This window comes from Sinocyclocheilus anshuiensis, unplaced genomic scaffold (genome assembly GCF_001515605.1).
Source record: "Sinocyclocheilus anshuiensis isolate Anshui unplaced genomic scaffold, SAMN03320099.WGS_v1.1 scaffold326, whole genome shotgun sequence".
In the NCBI taxonomy this organism is placed as follows: domain Eukaryota; kingdom Metazoa; phylum Chordata; class Actinopteri; order Cypriniformes; family Cyprinidae; genus Sinocyclocheilus; species Sinocyclocheilus anshuiensis.
In genome coordinates this window covers 1132290-1149474 of record NW_015546098.1, presented here as the reverse complement: position 1 = coordinate 1149474, position 17185 = coordinate 1132290, and the positions used below count along the sequence as shown (strand labels likewise).

The 17185-nt window shown below is 35.7% G+C and overlaps 1 protein-coding gene across 2 annotated transcripts in view; it reads left to right on the top strand.

Annotated features, from left to right (window-relative positions):
- Positions 1 to 17185, top strand: part of LOC107700311 (FH2 domain-containing protein 1-like) — a 23940-nt gene that overhangs the window by 693 nt on the left and 6062 nt on the right. The window contains exons 2-6 of one of the 2 annotated variants that reach the window (XM_016501933.1): positions 8639 to 9483; positions 13738 to 13799; positions 15257 to 15359; positions 16762 to 16847; positions 16936 to 17036. In XM_016501933.1, coding sequence (XP_016357419.1) covers positions 9061 to 9483; positions 13738 to 13799; positions 15257 to 15359; positions 16762 to 16847; positions 16936 to 17036 — 775 coding nt within the window. In that variant the 5' untranslated portion in view covers positions 8639 to 9060. Of the gene's footprint in view, positions 1 to 8614; positions 9484 to 13737; positions 13800 to 15256; positions 15360 to 16761; positions 16848 to 16935; positions 17037 to 17185 lie in introns of those variants that run through there. The other variant, XM_016501934.1, reaches the window with a different exon arrangement.

The following is a 17185-nucleotide window of genomic DNA, read 5'->3' as shown; positions in this document are numbered from 1 at the left end:
AGTGAGTGTGTGTGTGTGTGTGTGTGTGTGTAGTGCAGATTGACAGGTGTATTCATTTATTGATTCTACAGTTTCGGCCATCACTCTCCCTCCTTCTCATTAACACTCGGCTTTAGTTCTGTAGCCTTTAGTGTGATCTCTGTCACGCCACAGGACACGTCCCAAAAGATCACAGTTACTGGAGGAACCTCATGAGTCAGCTCCTCTGTAATCTCAACGTGTTGCTCAGACTTTAATAAGAAAACTATAGCACGGTTCCTGCTCAGAAGCCTTCAGTGCCTCCTTTATTTACCTTTATTGCGCCTGACCATGGTCTGCAAACATTACATCATCTGAAATCTGTCATAAGTCACGGCATTTTTATAAACGTGAATTGACAGCACAACTGTAAAATAGACATTTGAAGGTTCCTGCTGCTGGCTGGCTCTTTATGATGAGCTGTTCCTAGTGCTTTGTCACAGATTGGGATGTGCTTTATTGTAATTCTCTGAAGCCAGCTTCTTTAGGAGCCCATCCCATTTCTCATGGTGAGATGAATTGGAGACCATCCATTCAGGAGCAGTTTTCCCTGAGGGTGAGGTCACCGGGGGTGCGCTTGTCTGTTGTCACATTGCCACGGTAACACACCCTAAAGTAGTGCCTCCAAAGTACTGACTTGATAGATTACCATGGTAACACTATCTTAGCATGACGGTGAATTTGTGGATTGTTGACGGTTCTGACGGTGTAGCTTTTTCCTTCTTTGGTAAATAGTTTGTGACGTCTATCGGTTATTCCTAACTGTACAAGAAATATCACTGTGTGTATTTGTAATCACTAAACACAGACATATTAAAACTCAAATTTCTATTCATAGACAGACAGAACAGTTAATAACAGAAATACAGCATCTGAACAGAAAACAACAGTATACCCGCCTTGCAGTGATGTTATAGCATTATTTATATGGCCTACTAATATACAATATTTAGTATTTTGAATTACCGTAGCTTTCATTTTTTAAGTTTTAGTCATTTGCATTATTTTTTTAAATACATTTATTTAGCTTTAATTAATTTTTTTATTTGAGTTTTAATTATTTTAGTTTCACCTTATTTTATTTCAGTTAGCCGCCAATGCAACATTTCTAAATTTCTACGGTTTTTTTAAGCTTTTTCCTTTTTTGGTAAATAATTGGTGACATTTAATAGTTATTCAAGAAATATCACAGTGTGTATTTGTAATCAATAAACACAGACATATTAAAGCTCAAATTTCTATTCACAGACAGAATTAATAACAATAACAGAAATACAGCATCTGAACAGAAAACACTTATTTTTTATGTTTTCAGTTTTCATTTAAGTTTTATCTCATTTTGTTAAATACATTTATTTAGCTTCAATTTATTTTTATTTGAATTCTAGTAAGTTTAGTTTCATTTTTTTTATTTCAGTTAGTTGCCAATGCAGCATTTCTAATTTCCCAAGCTTTTTACGTTCACATTTGTATCCATATAATGTTTCTTCAGTATTTCAATATTTAGAATTTATTTCATTTCATACCAAAACAGATTTTTAATAGTTTTAGTTTGAATGAACAATAACAACACTGCCGTCATGGTGAACGGTTCTAGTAGTTGTTTTACTTCATCTATCTAATTCTAATGGGCTCTACAGGGACTAAATTCACCAGCAAGCATCTGGCTCTTTCCTTTGCACACATATAAACTTCAGCATCCCCTCCCACCTGCTGTCACCATAGCAACCAAAGTGCGTCCTGCCATCGACCCCACTGTCTGATTCACGTCCCTGTATAAAATGATCAGAAATCCAGTATGTTGTTCTATTGCACAGCCGCTCGATATTAAATGTGAATGTAATTTTGCTACATATCAAGATGCATTAGAATTGTTTTGGTATTCCGGGAGGTTGGATTACACCAGTGTGCTTTTATTCCAACTCTCTTTGTTTGCACATGAGGCTTTTTATGTTTTATTGCGGTCATTTCACTGTCTACTATTACTAGCTGTTCCTATGGGGACTAAACCATTTGGTGGAGTTTGCAGTGACTTGTGAGAGACAGAAAATCTTATCTGTTTGTGGTCGAGAACACGTGTATTGGCTGTTAGCGGTGAGTGACTGTGATATGAGCATGTTTGTGTGTGTTTTGCTAGTCCTCACATTAGGTCCATGTGTGAGAGACTGCAAACTATACACTCATTCAGTTCACATTAAAGCGAAGCATCTGAAGAACTAGTATAAATGCCCACAGCTCAACATGCAGCATTAGTGATTGACAGCGAGGAGCTTTTTCATTAGTGCAGTTTCCCAGTCAGTGCACTTTTCAAGCGTTCCCAAGTGGACAGGATGATCCTCATGGCTCAAATATCCCTCATGGGTTTCACAGAAATTCCCTTGAAGGACACATTAAAGGTTCCTTCTCATATCAGATTTGTTCTGACTGATGCTTTAGTGTGTGATGTACAGAAATGGTTGTACTTTGTGAATTAGATCATTCTGGAACTTTGCATCTTTGAGCATTAGTTTGTCTTCTAGGAATTCTTGAAGATTTCCCTGAGTTCTGTTTGATTATGTACAGTGTAGTTGTTAGGTGGTCTTTGTTGCTGCTTTATTTGTGATCAATAGAGATCGCTAGGCTTTGAGAAGCAAGCTTTCTAATGCTGGATACTCACCGGCTCCCAGCAGCACTGCTTCTGTTAAAACATCGGTCTTTACATTTAGAAAAATCCTATATACATTTATAAATTATAATATTATGTGACTGGATGCCCTATTTTTGATGATTTTATTAATTTGAAGTTCTCTCAAATGCATGTCCAGATGTGTTTCTTATCTGATTTCCTCTTCATCTCTTCATTATAATATCTTCCTCTCAATCTGTATTTGGGTCAAGCCTCACCCTGCCCCCCAGCTGTGGTTAAATTTGATAAGGAGAAGATTAATCAGAGCCGCCATGGAGAAATCAGACACTATCACACTAAGAAAAAACATTTAACTTGTTACATTAGAAGAAAAAAAATCACCTATAGAATCAGACCAAGAGAGGTTTATAAAATTAAAGATGCACTGCATTTTGAGCTCAACATTTCATATTATGCTGCCAGTGTTTATGTGGTTTTGTGCATAGTGTGCATATCATCAGTACAAAATCACAACTATATTACAATTCCATACTCAAACGTACATTGTCATCACAGTGTATTCACAAAGTATATATTTTAATGTGTATGCAAAATCATTTCTTGATTTTTCAAAGATGTTTCTCACAATGTTTGTATGTGCCAGAAATATGTACAATATAGATTTCATTAAATGTTAAAGGAATAGTTCACCCAAAAATGAAAATTTGCTGGCCATCTAAGATCAGGATGAGTTTGTTCTTCATCAGGTTTGGAGGAATGTAGCGTTGCATCAGTGTCTCAGCAATGGATGCTCTGCAGTGAATGGGTGCCGTCAGAATGAGAGTCCAAACAGCTGATAAAAACATCACAATAATCCACAAGTAATCCACAGCACTCCAGTCCATCAGTTAACATCTGGAGAAGACAAAAGCTGAAACAAATCCAGCATTAAGATGTTTTTAACTTCAAATTGTTGCTTCCGGCTGAAATACAAGTCCATAATCCATAATAGATATCTACGATATCAATAGCTATCCATATTATCCATGACGACTACTTTCGAATTATTATGGTGTTTTTATCAGCTCTCATTCTGACGGCACCCATTCACTGCAGAGCATCCATTGCTGAGACACTGATGCAATGCTACATTTCTCCAAACCTGATGAAGAAACAAACTCACCTGCATCTTGGATGGCCTGAGGATGAGAACATTTCCAGACATTTTTCATTTTTGAGTGAACTATTCCTTCATTACATATAAACTATAAGTTTTCATTACAAATTTGAAATACACAATAATAACTGGAAATGGGGCTTCTATAAAGTACGTTAAAGCTATATTTATAAACAGTTTTCCTGGAATACAATACAATGTAAAACTTATTCACTTACTGATGCTTCCAGAATTGATTGCTAAATGCCTGCCGGTTGTACACTGTAACATTAAGTTATATTTATCAGCACAATTTGCAACAATAACATTCCATTTTATGTAACGTCTGCTTTTAGAGTAGTAGATAATTGTGGCCTCAGTTACTGACTAGTAGAATAGTTTGATGGTGATAATGGCCTCACTAATGTTTTACTCATACACAATTTATAGAATATAATGGCCTGAAGATACAGTATGCAGGAACTTAAAGAGAGCTTGATCTGTATCACTCTACAGATGATGATTCCCCTTTAATTAGCCTTTCTAAATCATCATCATCAAGCAGCATCACACTTGACATTACATGAATGTTTGATACAGAAACGGCCTCAAGATTTGCACAGCAGATGACGTCAGCATGTCTGGGTCTTAAACAAAACCTGCGGCTTCTATCAGTGTTCTTTATGAAAGCAGCTTAATCTTCTCAAGACCCTGTGGATGTTTGGACTTTGATAAATGGCTGGCATACAGAGACACACTTGCACCAAATGCTGAATCCAAAGCACAAGCACCATTAAGACTTGAATCTGCTCAAGTATTTATTAATCTCTCAAAGGGTCTTTGTTTTGGTTCTGTTCATTGCACCCAGATATTCCTCTGAAGGAACAGTATTAGATATCCGGTGTGTGGGTTATTGCCTCGGGCCTCATTTACCAGACGTACTGGAAATCAATCTACGAGAAGAGCGTTTCAAACCTCGGTGTCAGTTCCATCAGGTAACAGTGTGGCAAGACTGTCTGAAGAGTTGTAGTTGGATAGAAGATGATTGTCTGTGTTTCTGTTAGACGGACCCAAAGGCAAGCAGGTCTACTGTAATGTTCAGTGTTGGGGGTAACGCATTACAAGTAACGCGAGTTACGTAATCAGATTACTTTTTTCAAGTAACTAGCAAAGTAACGCATTACTTTTTAATTTAGAAGAGAATCTCTGAGTTACTTTTTCAAATAAGTAACGCAATACTTTCCCTTCAGCCTGAGGCTTATTCATTTCACTTTTGCTGTGAAAGGGCTTTGATATTTGCCAAAGATATAACTTTTTTATTTTAAAAACAAACAAGCAAGCCCTGTCCAGATTTAACAAGTAACGCAAAAGTAACGCAACGCATTACCTTCCATAAAAAGTAACTAAGTACCGTAATTAGTTACTTTTTTATGGAGTAACGCAATATTGTAATGCATTACTTTTAAAAGTAACTTTCCCCAACACTGTTTATGTTAGATGAAAATGAATACACTTTTGTATCTTCTGCTGCCTCTGAGTGTCTTCTGAAGAATTGCTGCCGGATCATCTTTCAGTTTCACAGTTGCTTACTTCACTTCAGTGTGTGTGTGTGTGTGTGTGTGTGTGTGTGTGTGAGAGTGTGTGAGTTGAGTGAGTGTGTGAGTGTGTGTGTGAGAGTGTGTGAGTGTGTGAGAGAGTGTGTGAGTGTGTGTGTGAGAGAGTGTGTGTTTGTTTGTTTATTAACACACTGTCCCATTCTTTCCAAATGTGCTCATAAATCCATCAAGTATACTTAAAAATGTCTGTAGCAATCAGATTTGTGACGAGGTCGATTTTAAATCATAGTCCAGAGACTTAGCTGCAAAAACAACAGCCTCTCTTTTTATCAGTAAAATAAAGTATTCTACTGTCTACATCATGTAATGCATCATGGCATTATTCATGTATTTAAAAATAATCCAACATACTGTAGAAACATGGACATGCTTCATTGTTTCAACAGTTTTAAAAGAAATTGTATTTGTGACAGCACCTTTGGAAAATCACTCCAATATGAGGTAAAAAAAATCAGGATTTGCAGCAGGCAGAAAAATATCAAATGATTGTGTGTAACAAAGAACAAAAGAACATGTGAATCACAATACAGAAAGGGGCCAGTAATTAAAACCATTAGGATTTAAGACCTTGTTTTTTGTACTTGTTGATGCATGAAAGTTTTGTTGTGTGGACTTTGAATGGATGGACAAAAATGATGAGAGAATATAAAACATTTCTTAATTTCTGTTCAAGATGAATAGTAGTCTAATGGTTTTGGAATGACATGAGGATGAGTAAATGACAGAATTTGTATTTTTGGGTGAACTATCCCTTTGTTCATTCATTTCATAAACAGTTATGTTTCCTTCATCCACATTTTCTCACGAGTGACCAATTGGATGTCTAGTGTGAATCTAAGTCATATTATTATAGTGTCAGATTTATCTTAAAAGGATCGTGTTATTTTAATATGCCCTCAAATGTGTTTCTAGCATATTACGTTTATAATCGTGGACAGATCTGGTGTGTTGCTGTGTGCTGTTACTGACATTGCAGCAAAGACACCACCCTTCACTCTCTTTTCCAGCCAACACAGTGCATGGACATTTAGGATCTGTACACACACACACACACACACACACATACAGTATATATATATATATATATATATATATATACACATCCTTGCTGAATAAAAGTTTTAATTTCTTTCAAAAAACGAAAGAATAAAAATGTACTGACCCCAAACTTTTGAACTGTAGTGTATATTTTTAGAAAAGATTTATATTTAAAATAAATGCTCTTATTTTTAACTTTTTATTAATCAAAGAATCCTGAAAAAAGCATCACAGGTTCCAAAACAATATTAAGCAGCGCAACAGTCTCCAACATTGATAATAAATCAGCATATTAGAATGATTTCTGAAGATCATGTGACACTGAAGACTGGAGCAATGATGCTGAAAATACAGCTTTGCATCACAGGAATAAATCAGATTTTAATGTATATTTAAAAAAAACAACGTTATTTTACATCATAATAATATTTCACAATATTACATTTTTTCCTGTATTTTTGATCAAATAAATGCAGCCTCGATGAGCAGAAGAAACTCCTGTAAAAACATTAAAAACTGTTCTGATCCCAAACTTTTGACCGGTAGTGTATATGTTCCAATTATTTGACAAAACCATGTTAAAACACCATATAGCATAACTCTTCTGAAGAAGATGACTTTAAAAGGAAAAATACACCTACTTTTACATATGAATAAATTATGCATAGTAGCTTGTGCCAAACTCGGAAACAGAGTCTTCCTGTGACGTCAGTTGTCTTTTAATAAGTAAAAACCTAGAGGATCGAATGAGAGCCTGATGCAGTATGATGAGCTCTGGTTTTCAGCACTTGGTGTCTTGTGTTATCTGTTTCTAGAACATCTTTTCACCACAGTTAACTTTGTCAGTAAAAACTAACCTAACATCTTCTGCATTGATCGATCCCAGCATTAACAAATAGCAATGTTACAATGTTACCACTACAGTGTTTTTGCTTTTTCCCTGAAATGATACTTTTATGACCCCTTAGCCTCTCTGTGAACTACACAGGTTACATAACACAATGCTGTGGCGGCAGTACATCACTCCTGACAGCAGCACATAAGATGAAACTCAGTTCCATTCACTGCAGTCTCTGCTTTCTCAGTGTCTGTGATACTAACACACCTGAGCCGTATGATATGTGCAGACCAATGCAAGCTGCTCACCAGGGTCTTGTACGTTATACATGATCAAAATAATAGAAAATAAGCAATATCTGTTTTGTTTTTTACAGATCTGCTTGTATATCTTTGCACATTTTTTTGTGTGAAGTAGCTGCTTTTTTTGAGAACTGGTTGTTGGCTGGTCTCCATGACAACCTCACTTTACTTTGATGTCAGCTGCTTTGCATATTCAAATAACAGATGCGGCACGACTGAATCACCAGTATGAAAATATTCTAATTATGTAATTCTGCATTGAATGGCTAATACGTTCACCAATATGAATTTATAGTAGCATAAAATGAGTTACCAGCAGATAGACAAGAACAGTGTTTAGATCGTTTACTCCTTGAGCAGCGTTCTTGATTACCATGTTTGACACTTTTTAGCTACATTGTATAGGTGCATTCAGTAGTATTTTAGCTGGTGTTAGCATGCGTGGAGTCCAGCTAGAGCAAGACGAGCATTTGTGGTTAAAAAGAATATAAATGTTTATTTTTTTTAGAAAATGAGTGATGGTTTCTCTAGATAAGAGCCTTATTCCTCGGCTGGGATCGTGTAGAGCTCTTTGAAGCTGCAATTTGTACCTTCAACCCATTGGACCCCATTGAAGTCCATTATATGGAGAAAAATCCTGGAATGTTTTCTACAAAAACCTTAAATACTTTGCGGCTGAAGACGTCTTGGATGACATGGGTATTCTGTAAGTGAACTACTCCTTTAATGTAGCCACGTGTTATGTAACTACAGTGTGTTATGTAAGTAAAGTTATTTGATGATGAGTGCTGCCATGAGAAGTACAAATCCCTTGAAAGTTCCCTGTGTGAGTTTTCATTAGTGAAGATTTGGTTCGTCTGTCAAGATCATTTTTACACATAGCAGGCTGGCCCCAGTGAACAATAGCATTTCCTACTGGGGCCTTTCCTTAAGTGTACAACCACATCTCTTTTGATGTCTGTTACTTTCTCATTTCCTCTGTTTGTAGGTTCCAAGTTCCTTCGCCTGACTGCACCACAGTAATTTTAATTTTGTATATGTGTGTGTGTTTTGTCCCTCTTGCAGTCTCAAGGGTTTGACCTCTGACCACACCGCGGTGGGCAAAAGCTTGGAAGCAACAGCACGGCATCATGGGACTAGGTAGAAGAAGTGAAGACAAAATATTTGAGAATGTCAAGACATTGGCTTAAGGGGGCTGCGAAACACCCGTGTCCATCGTTCCTCATTATTGTCAGAGCAGACAGTTTTGTGACAACATTCAGTTCTAAATCCTTTGCACTAAATTCTAATTAAGAATGAACGCCGCGCATATTCGGCTAGAGGAAAGACTCATTATTTACCCGGCTGTTAGTTGTGTTAGCGACTATGAGTGAGAGAGACCTTGGGACTCCAACAGACACCACCTAGAGGCTGTCCCGAATTGTTAGGAGTTGTATAAATTTCCCCTCACATCCTGGTCCTCCAGGACTGGTGTCATTGCTAATGTAATGCTTGTCATGGCAAGCATGACAGCTGCGGAGGAGTCGGCAAGTGACTGTACCACACCAATAGTAAAACCGCTGCCATTTAAACCCTCTACAACCTCCACAAATGACCCTAGTCATGGACATGACAGCACTTCTTGCCCTCCACCACCGCCTCCGCCTCCTCCACCTCCACCCCAGGCTCAACCGCATGCTTCACGCAAGAAACGACGGGTGCGGAGCTTCTTCTGGAAAACCATTCCAGAAGAGAAGGTTCGGGGAAAACCCAACATTTGGACTCTAGCAGTGAGACAGCAGCAGTATCAGATAGACGTGAGGACAGTGGAGGAGCTCTTTGGCCAGCAAGAGGAGGTTCGAACCCAGACAAGCAGTGGACATCCTCGTCCTGGGAGATCCAGAGGTTCATTTAAGGAGAGCAAGGATCAGGTAGGAATATCTGCAGCTTGTTAGACAGTGTCATTTATTTTGTCTCTACACGGGAGGCGTATGTTTTGCACTCCCAGCAGTCTTGAAACTTCCTATTTCAGTCGAATTGATTTTTATCAATGACTGAATAGAATAACCTGTGTTAAGATCTCCCCAGGCTCGTTAGAAATACATGCCTCTACCTACGTTTCTGCAAAATCTCAAAAAACGTACCTTATACGTACGAATGGCTGTAGTTTCCAGTTGAAATGAACACTGGAGGCAGTAAAACTCTGACAGCTTTTATTCCTTTTTGTTTGTTTTATTTGACAACATTTAAAACATAATACAAAAAAGCCCATAAAGGCTTATTCATACACATTTCAAAACTGTCGAGGATAATATACACAAAAAAGCCCTAGGCTTATTTCCATTGTGGTCCTCAACAGTGGACGAAGAAATCATAAATGGAGTGCAATCAACATCCAAACTCACCAAACAAAATTCTATAAATCAATCATAAAAATGCCATTTTTTAACTTCCCTTCTAAAAATACTTTGAATTTGTATCTGTTTAATACACCCAGGCAAATTATTCCAAGCAAAAAGAATTTCACACAAAGCATGATTTACAGGGCCAGAGTTTCGATCAAGAAAGCCTCATTTTCGCACAATTCCTTGCACTTCATCACTTAAGCACAATTGTAACATGGTGTGAGATTTGAAAACTGATACTTTTGAACGTTGACGTCACCGTAGGTTTGCTCTGTAGCTCACGTGATACTATGTTTCACGCCGGTACAAATCCCGTGAAACTACGGTTCAACAAAACAGCTCAAGGCTGCGTAAAAGGAAGTTAAAATAGCACGGTTGCATCAGCGAATGCATTTTGCCAGTTTAGGGTTGGGTTCGGTGTAGGGGGAATGTTAGGATAGAGCATTAACCTTTAAGCGACAATCACTGAACATTTGAATTCTGAACCGCCACAACAACTGAACCAACCTAATAAAAATGCTGCAATTCATGCCTGTAACGTGCATTTTAGTGCCACTCACGTGACATTTCACTTTGAAACTGCCACGAAACGCACTATAAATTACATATTATGAGTGTTACAGAAACCCAATGCTACCAGATATTAGGGATGCACCAAATGTGGAAAGATAAGTCAGTACTGATAACCAGTAATTGCTTATATATCAATATTGGCCAATATTAGATATAAATATACATTTTGTAAAATTGAACCTTAAAATTTCAGATGTCTATGTGCTTGAAATGGCAAATGTTGGCCTGCTATGAACCACTGGTGTAAAGAATGATACATGCCTGTGGACAAATTTATTATATAAAAGCACAATGATAAGTATAGCTTTCTCAGAGCCAGCAAAAATAAAGAAGCATGACATTGATTAAAAAAAAAAAACATGTGGCCCCATGACCAGTTACCTGGAATTTACTGGCTTAATTTTTCTTTTACCTATGATCCGATATGGATTTGACCATCAATAAATCATGCATCTCTACCAGATACCCAGGTTTGAGATTCTCTTTGCGTTTTCTCTGCCTTCTGAAGAGCTTCAGCTCTGTGGCCTTTGGAAGTCAGTGCAATTTAATCCAGTTAATCTGTCAAAAAGGATATTTAGGAAAATGACGTGTTGAACATTTGCAGTGTGCACTGTATAATCACTTGTAGACTTGGGTCACTGATTATTTAAGATCTGAGAAACAAATCCCATAATCAACACTTACAGAACATCAGTACTGATATGCATCTTCTAAACTGAGTTATACTGTACCTCTCCCAAAAATGAATGCTGTACTTTACATCACTGAACTATTTGCATTGTTTATAATTCAGCAAAGATTGCTTTCCATTTTGAAATCGACTATATTAAGTTACAGTGGAACATCTTTATATTCAACACGATTTTATTAGTAATTGTTGGTATTCGTGCATACATGCATTTTTGTAAGTTTGCACAGACACTGAAACGTTTGTTTTTTTAAATGTATTTAGAACATATTTAACTATGTAAAAATTGAAGTTGAAAGCAACTTCAGAGATCAATTCACATCAATATTTATGAATCCTTTTAGGTGCATAGAATGAATATCTATAAGATTAAAAGAATTGCATCATATTTTTAATGAGTTTACCTGATTTGGTATTATAACAGTTTAATACAGTTTATATCCCAGTGTAAACATTATGTACAAATCCTTACAAAAAGTCATTAAATCAAGATTTGGATGGTTATTTTGTATGATATGATGTATTTTTGTATGCTAACAATTGCCTATAATGTATGCATTTCCTATCATGTATGAACATGTTTTATACTAGCTTATAAGAAAGATTATTAGGTGTGTGCAACTCTGTTTTCCACCTCCACATAAGACAAACATGTCCCTATTACCCAAAACATATGCTCCTGTGAGCTTGCCGATTTGTGTCTAAGCGACCAGCTGTGTTTTTGTGTTGTTTTGTGTGGTTGACGCTGGTCTGAGTAGCTTTGTAATTATCCACGAAGGCACGGAGCGTGCCCGCGCAGATCTAATGAAGCTTTTGTGGAGTGGGGAGCGTGTGTGTGTGATCTCGTTTGTAATTTCAGACACCACCCAGCTACTCCTTTGAGTTTCTGATGCATCACAAATTACACGTATCACACACAGCTCGTGTAAATGTGTGTCAGAGAGAGAGTGACAGATTGTGTGTCTGTTTAGTTGCCACTAAAATGACTGTGTCATGTTAGTTAGTTTAAGATCTCAATGAGTCACTACAGAGGGTTTCCTAATGCTGATATGGTGTTAATGAGAAAAAACAAGGACAGCATTTAAAGGGATAGTTCACCCAAAAATGAAAATTCTGTCATCAGTTACTCACCTTCATGTTGTTTCAAACCCAAAAGACTTTTTCTTTCATCTTCGAAACTTCGAGAGATTTCTGTCCCTTCATGGAAAGTCCATTACACCAAAACTCTGATGCTTCAAAACATTGTAAAAGTAATCCATATGAATGTAGAAGTTTAATCCAAGTCTTCTGAAGAAACACAATTGTTTTGTATGATGAACCGATTTAATTTAGGCTTTTATTCTTAAATAAACATTGCTCAAACATGCTTGCTTGATGCATGAGAGCCAGTGAGGTTTGTTCTTATGCATCAAGCAAACACAGTTGATCTATAATTTAAAGTGTGAACATTTTGGCTTTCAGTGGAGGGACAGAAATTTCTCAGGGTTTATTACAAAAATCGTCATTGCATTTTGAATATGGACGAAAGTTTAACGGATTGAATGAATTTTCATTTTTTGGTGAACTAGCCCTTTAAGATTGATTTCAAATAAAAATTCATAACATTTCTAGAAACTAGAACGATATTCGTTCCTGTTGCATTCCTTCATTAAATTTAGTTGCATTGATGCGCAGCAAATTTGTAAAGCACTTTATATTAACGAGTAGCAGGGCTACACGACTTTGTTTTATTATTAAGTTTAGTGATACAGTTTTAATTTAGTGTGCCCTTAATAGTAAACTGTCTATTTTTTGGACCTAATTACCACACTATTTAAAATAAATAAATAATAGTAATATAAATAATAATAATAAGTGGTTCACTTTCATGTTGCATGGTCCAGTTACTCTCAAGGCTTTTATTTTTGCATTAATAGTTTACATTCAAATAATAGTTTAAATTTAAATATGCTCCTCCTCATATAAATCTGTAGAAATGCTGGCATCTATTTTTGCCTTTCGGTTTGTATGGTAACAAAAGCCAAAGCCAAGAATGTTTGGAAAAGCAACAAAGTGAACATGGAGCGGTTCGTGTTCATAATGCACACCACAAAATAAACTATAAGATACTGAAAACACTATTTTAGAGTGTCACTGATTGGTTACACTTTATTTTAAGGTGTCCCTGTTACAGTGTAATTATACCTTTAAGTACTTAGTAATATTAATTAACTTACTATAGAACAATGTACTTATTATAAAGTTAGGGTTAGGTTTAGGGTTAGTTACATGTAATTATGCATATGTAACATGTAACAAGGACACTGTATAATAAGTAAAAAGTGTCACCTAGTAATTTTGCAACATCAAAGATAGCAGATTTATTTATTTGGAAGTTGCATTCAAATCAGCGTGCCTCAAAAACCTGAAAGGCAAAAATTTGAATGGGAATTACACGTCTGCTCAGAACACACACAGTCTGTGCTTTGTGTATCTTTCCATCCGTTTTAATCACCATCTCTATTCCTCTGTTCTCCCAGATCAGCATCTTGGACTCCAAGAGAGGAATGAACATTGGGATCTTCCTCAAACAGTTCAAGAAGTAAGTTAATCAGCGTCATCATGTGTAAAAACCTGCGTGTACTTGAGCTCCAGCACAGAAATAGGATCTGGCGGTCAAGGGAAATCCGATGCTCTTGTGTAAAGATCAATAGCTTTCAGGTTCTGATTGATGCTTGCAAGTTCACATGAGGATGCCGTCTGCATTCACTGCGACGAGTACTAGATTTTGTTTATTTTTGAACAGGTTTTTCCACATCCTCAAAGACAGCAGCACTGTAAACGATTATGCAAAAAGACAATGCTTTCTTCTGTGATCAGTTAGTTATCTAGAGACATATTCATTTTGTGTTTTATGAAGAGAAGTAATCACCAAAACATGTTAGAAAACAGCTCAAATGTACTCAATGCAGATTTCCAGGGAGGACAGTATACAGTATGTGCTCACTTTTGGCAATCAGTCAGTAGTTAAATGGTTAAAAATCATTGTGTTTTGCTTGCACGGGATTTTTTGTGTGCCGTTGAACACAAAAGAAGGCATTTTGAAGAAGTTGGTAATCAAACAGTTCTTCAAATATCTATATTACTACTACAGCGTATGTAAAATGCAGGATAAGATCATTTTTCCATAATATGTCACTAAATATCATCTCAGTCAGCAATTTGAGGTTAAGTGAGTTTTTTTCATCACTAGATAATAGGCTGAGGTACTAGGACTGAGTGTTATTTTAGTATTATTTAAATACTGTTTTAGTATTTATTAACATTTTGAATTAATTTTTCATTTAGTCTTTTTAGTCATTTTGTTAAGTATTGCACTTATTTTTATTAGTTTTTTTAATATTTCTATTTAGATTACATTTTTATATGTCTTTAAATTTTAGTAATTTTAGTACTTGTTTTATTATGATGAGTAATGAGTCGTGAGATGAACATTGTGCTTCGGGCTACTGAAGATAAGAACATACTAAGTTCTCATGTTTACATCATATTTTTGAAGACTTGACATTTAATCAGGAGTAATAATTGTCTTTTTTTTTCAGCGAAGCAGGCAAAAGTGCGGACCGATAAACAGTAGAGTGAACTTTTAGCAGGATTTGATTCTTGTCGAGTGCAAATAGTGATCTTTGAATTTATTTTATGTTGGATATCAAATGTTTAGTAATGGGGATTTGTGGACACCATAATTCATATAAATTTGTATAGTCACAATTCCTAGCTTATTGCTATTGTGACATACCTTCATTAAAAATACAGACTTGTATATAGTTTTTAGAGCCAGTGTTGATGGTATGCAGTGTAATATACCCCTTACCTTATGCTTAATTTGATGTACTGTAAGTACATAGTAATTTGTCCAATATTGTGAAGGTACAGGTTTCTCTGGATCATACACTGAAGTGTCCTACAAAGGGTTAATCTCATGCACTGACCAGTTGCATGGCTGAAGCAGAGCCAGAACTGAATCGTCTGTTTTGTACATGTGTTTTTCTCCCTCAGATCCAATCATGCAATAGTAGAAGACATTCGTCTGGGCAACAGTAAGCAATATGGAGCAGAACCGCTGAAAGAACTGCTCAAACTTCTACCAGAAGCACAGGAGGTGAGACTTATCTTACATGTACACTGTATTTGTGTATGGCCCCATTTCTGGTGAATGGCAGCTGCTAATAACATCACAAATGTACAGCAAAACATACAGGAGTAAACAAGATACAATGTGTGTTATAAACACATTTGACACATTTGCTGGCAGTCAGCGATGCATACAGTATAGCCACATCGCATTTGTAGTGTATTTGCTGCATTAATGCATCCTAATGTGTCCCAAACAACATTAAAAGACAACTCCTGTAACAAATAATCATTACACCGAAACAAGGTTTTGATATCAGCATGCAGTGACATACTGATGTATTAAGTGACGTATATGTAGTTACAAAATCAGAGCCTCCTCTCAATAAAATGCAATCACAAGCGGTTGCTGGAGACGCATTGCTGATGCCAGTGAGTGTTATTTTAGTATTATTTGTATACTATTTTAGTATTAACATTTTGAGCAGTATCAACATTCAGTTTTCAATTTTTTTAACAGTTTTTATTAACTTTTTTTTAAAAAACAGAACAATATACACATAACATTTAATTAAAATCTTAATACTTAAAAAAAATTAAAAAAGGATAAATAAATAACCATACAAAATGGAAAAAACAAAGACAGCTTGCATAATATATATATATTTTTTTAACTTTCAGTTTTCGTTTTAAATTCAGTTTAAGTTTTAGTAATTTTGTTAAGTACTTTTGTCATTTCTATTTATTTATTTTTTTTAATTATTCCTATTTAGCTTTAATTAATTTTTGTATCTCTTTATATTTTAGTCATTTTACTACTTATTTATTTTATTAGTAACTTATCTAATTTCAAATAGTAGCCAAGGCAACATTTCTAATGGTTGCTTATTTTTTTATATTTACTTATATTTATAATTTATTGTATTTCAGCTTTACTTCAATTAACAAAAATTATTTTTAAGTATGATTTTTGAGTTTTAGGTTTAGTTAACAACAGTGTTAGGGCCAATGGACACTTTATAAGGAATGTGTACTAGACATGTTTAGTATATTAAATGTATTTTATTATTATTATTATTAATTTATTTATTTTTGTTAACTAGAGCCTGTACTTGGCACTATCTGTAATCTTTAATCAGATGAATGGGTCTATGTTGAGGTATAAATTAGGGAGGCACCAATTTTAATATTTCTGGCTAATAATTATGTGTGTTATATACAAGAATTGATAAATGGCAGAAATTTAAATTTATACTATGCATACTATTTTCATCACAACATAATAAATGGACATTAAGTTTGCTAAAGATTGTTATTAATTATTATTAAATTATTAGTGCTTTAAAGATTAACATTAAGTGTTAGATGACAGCAAAGGTAATATCTATTATAATAAAGGATCTACAATAAATCTACCAATAAATCATTAGGTGAAGAGATTGCGGGAATTCAAAGGAGACCCAAATAAGCTGACTCTGGTCGATTCCTTCATGTTCCTGCTGATTCAAGTGCCATGGTGAGATCTCTCTTATGAATGAAATACAAAACACCTAACAACACACACAAAAGGCAAGTCAGTTATGATCGTCTGTTCACTTTTACAGCTATGAAGTGCGTATTGAGGCTATGGTACTTCAGGAAGAGTTCCTCCCGTCCTGTGCGGTCATGAATCATGAGATTAACATCGTGCATCGTGCTACTGAAGGTAACGACATTCTGATGTTTATGTCATGTTTTGGAGGAATTTTTTACTTTCATCTGGAGTAATGTATGTGAGCCTGCAGCACAAAAGCAGTGTTAAGTCGCTGGGGTATATTTGTAGCAATAGCCAACAATACATTGTATGGGTCAAAA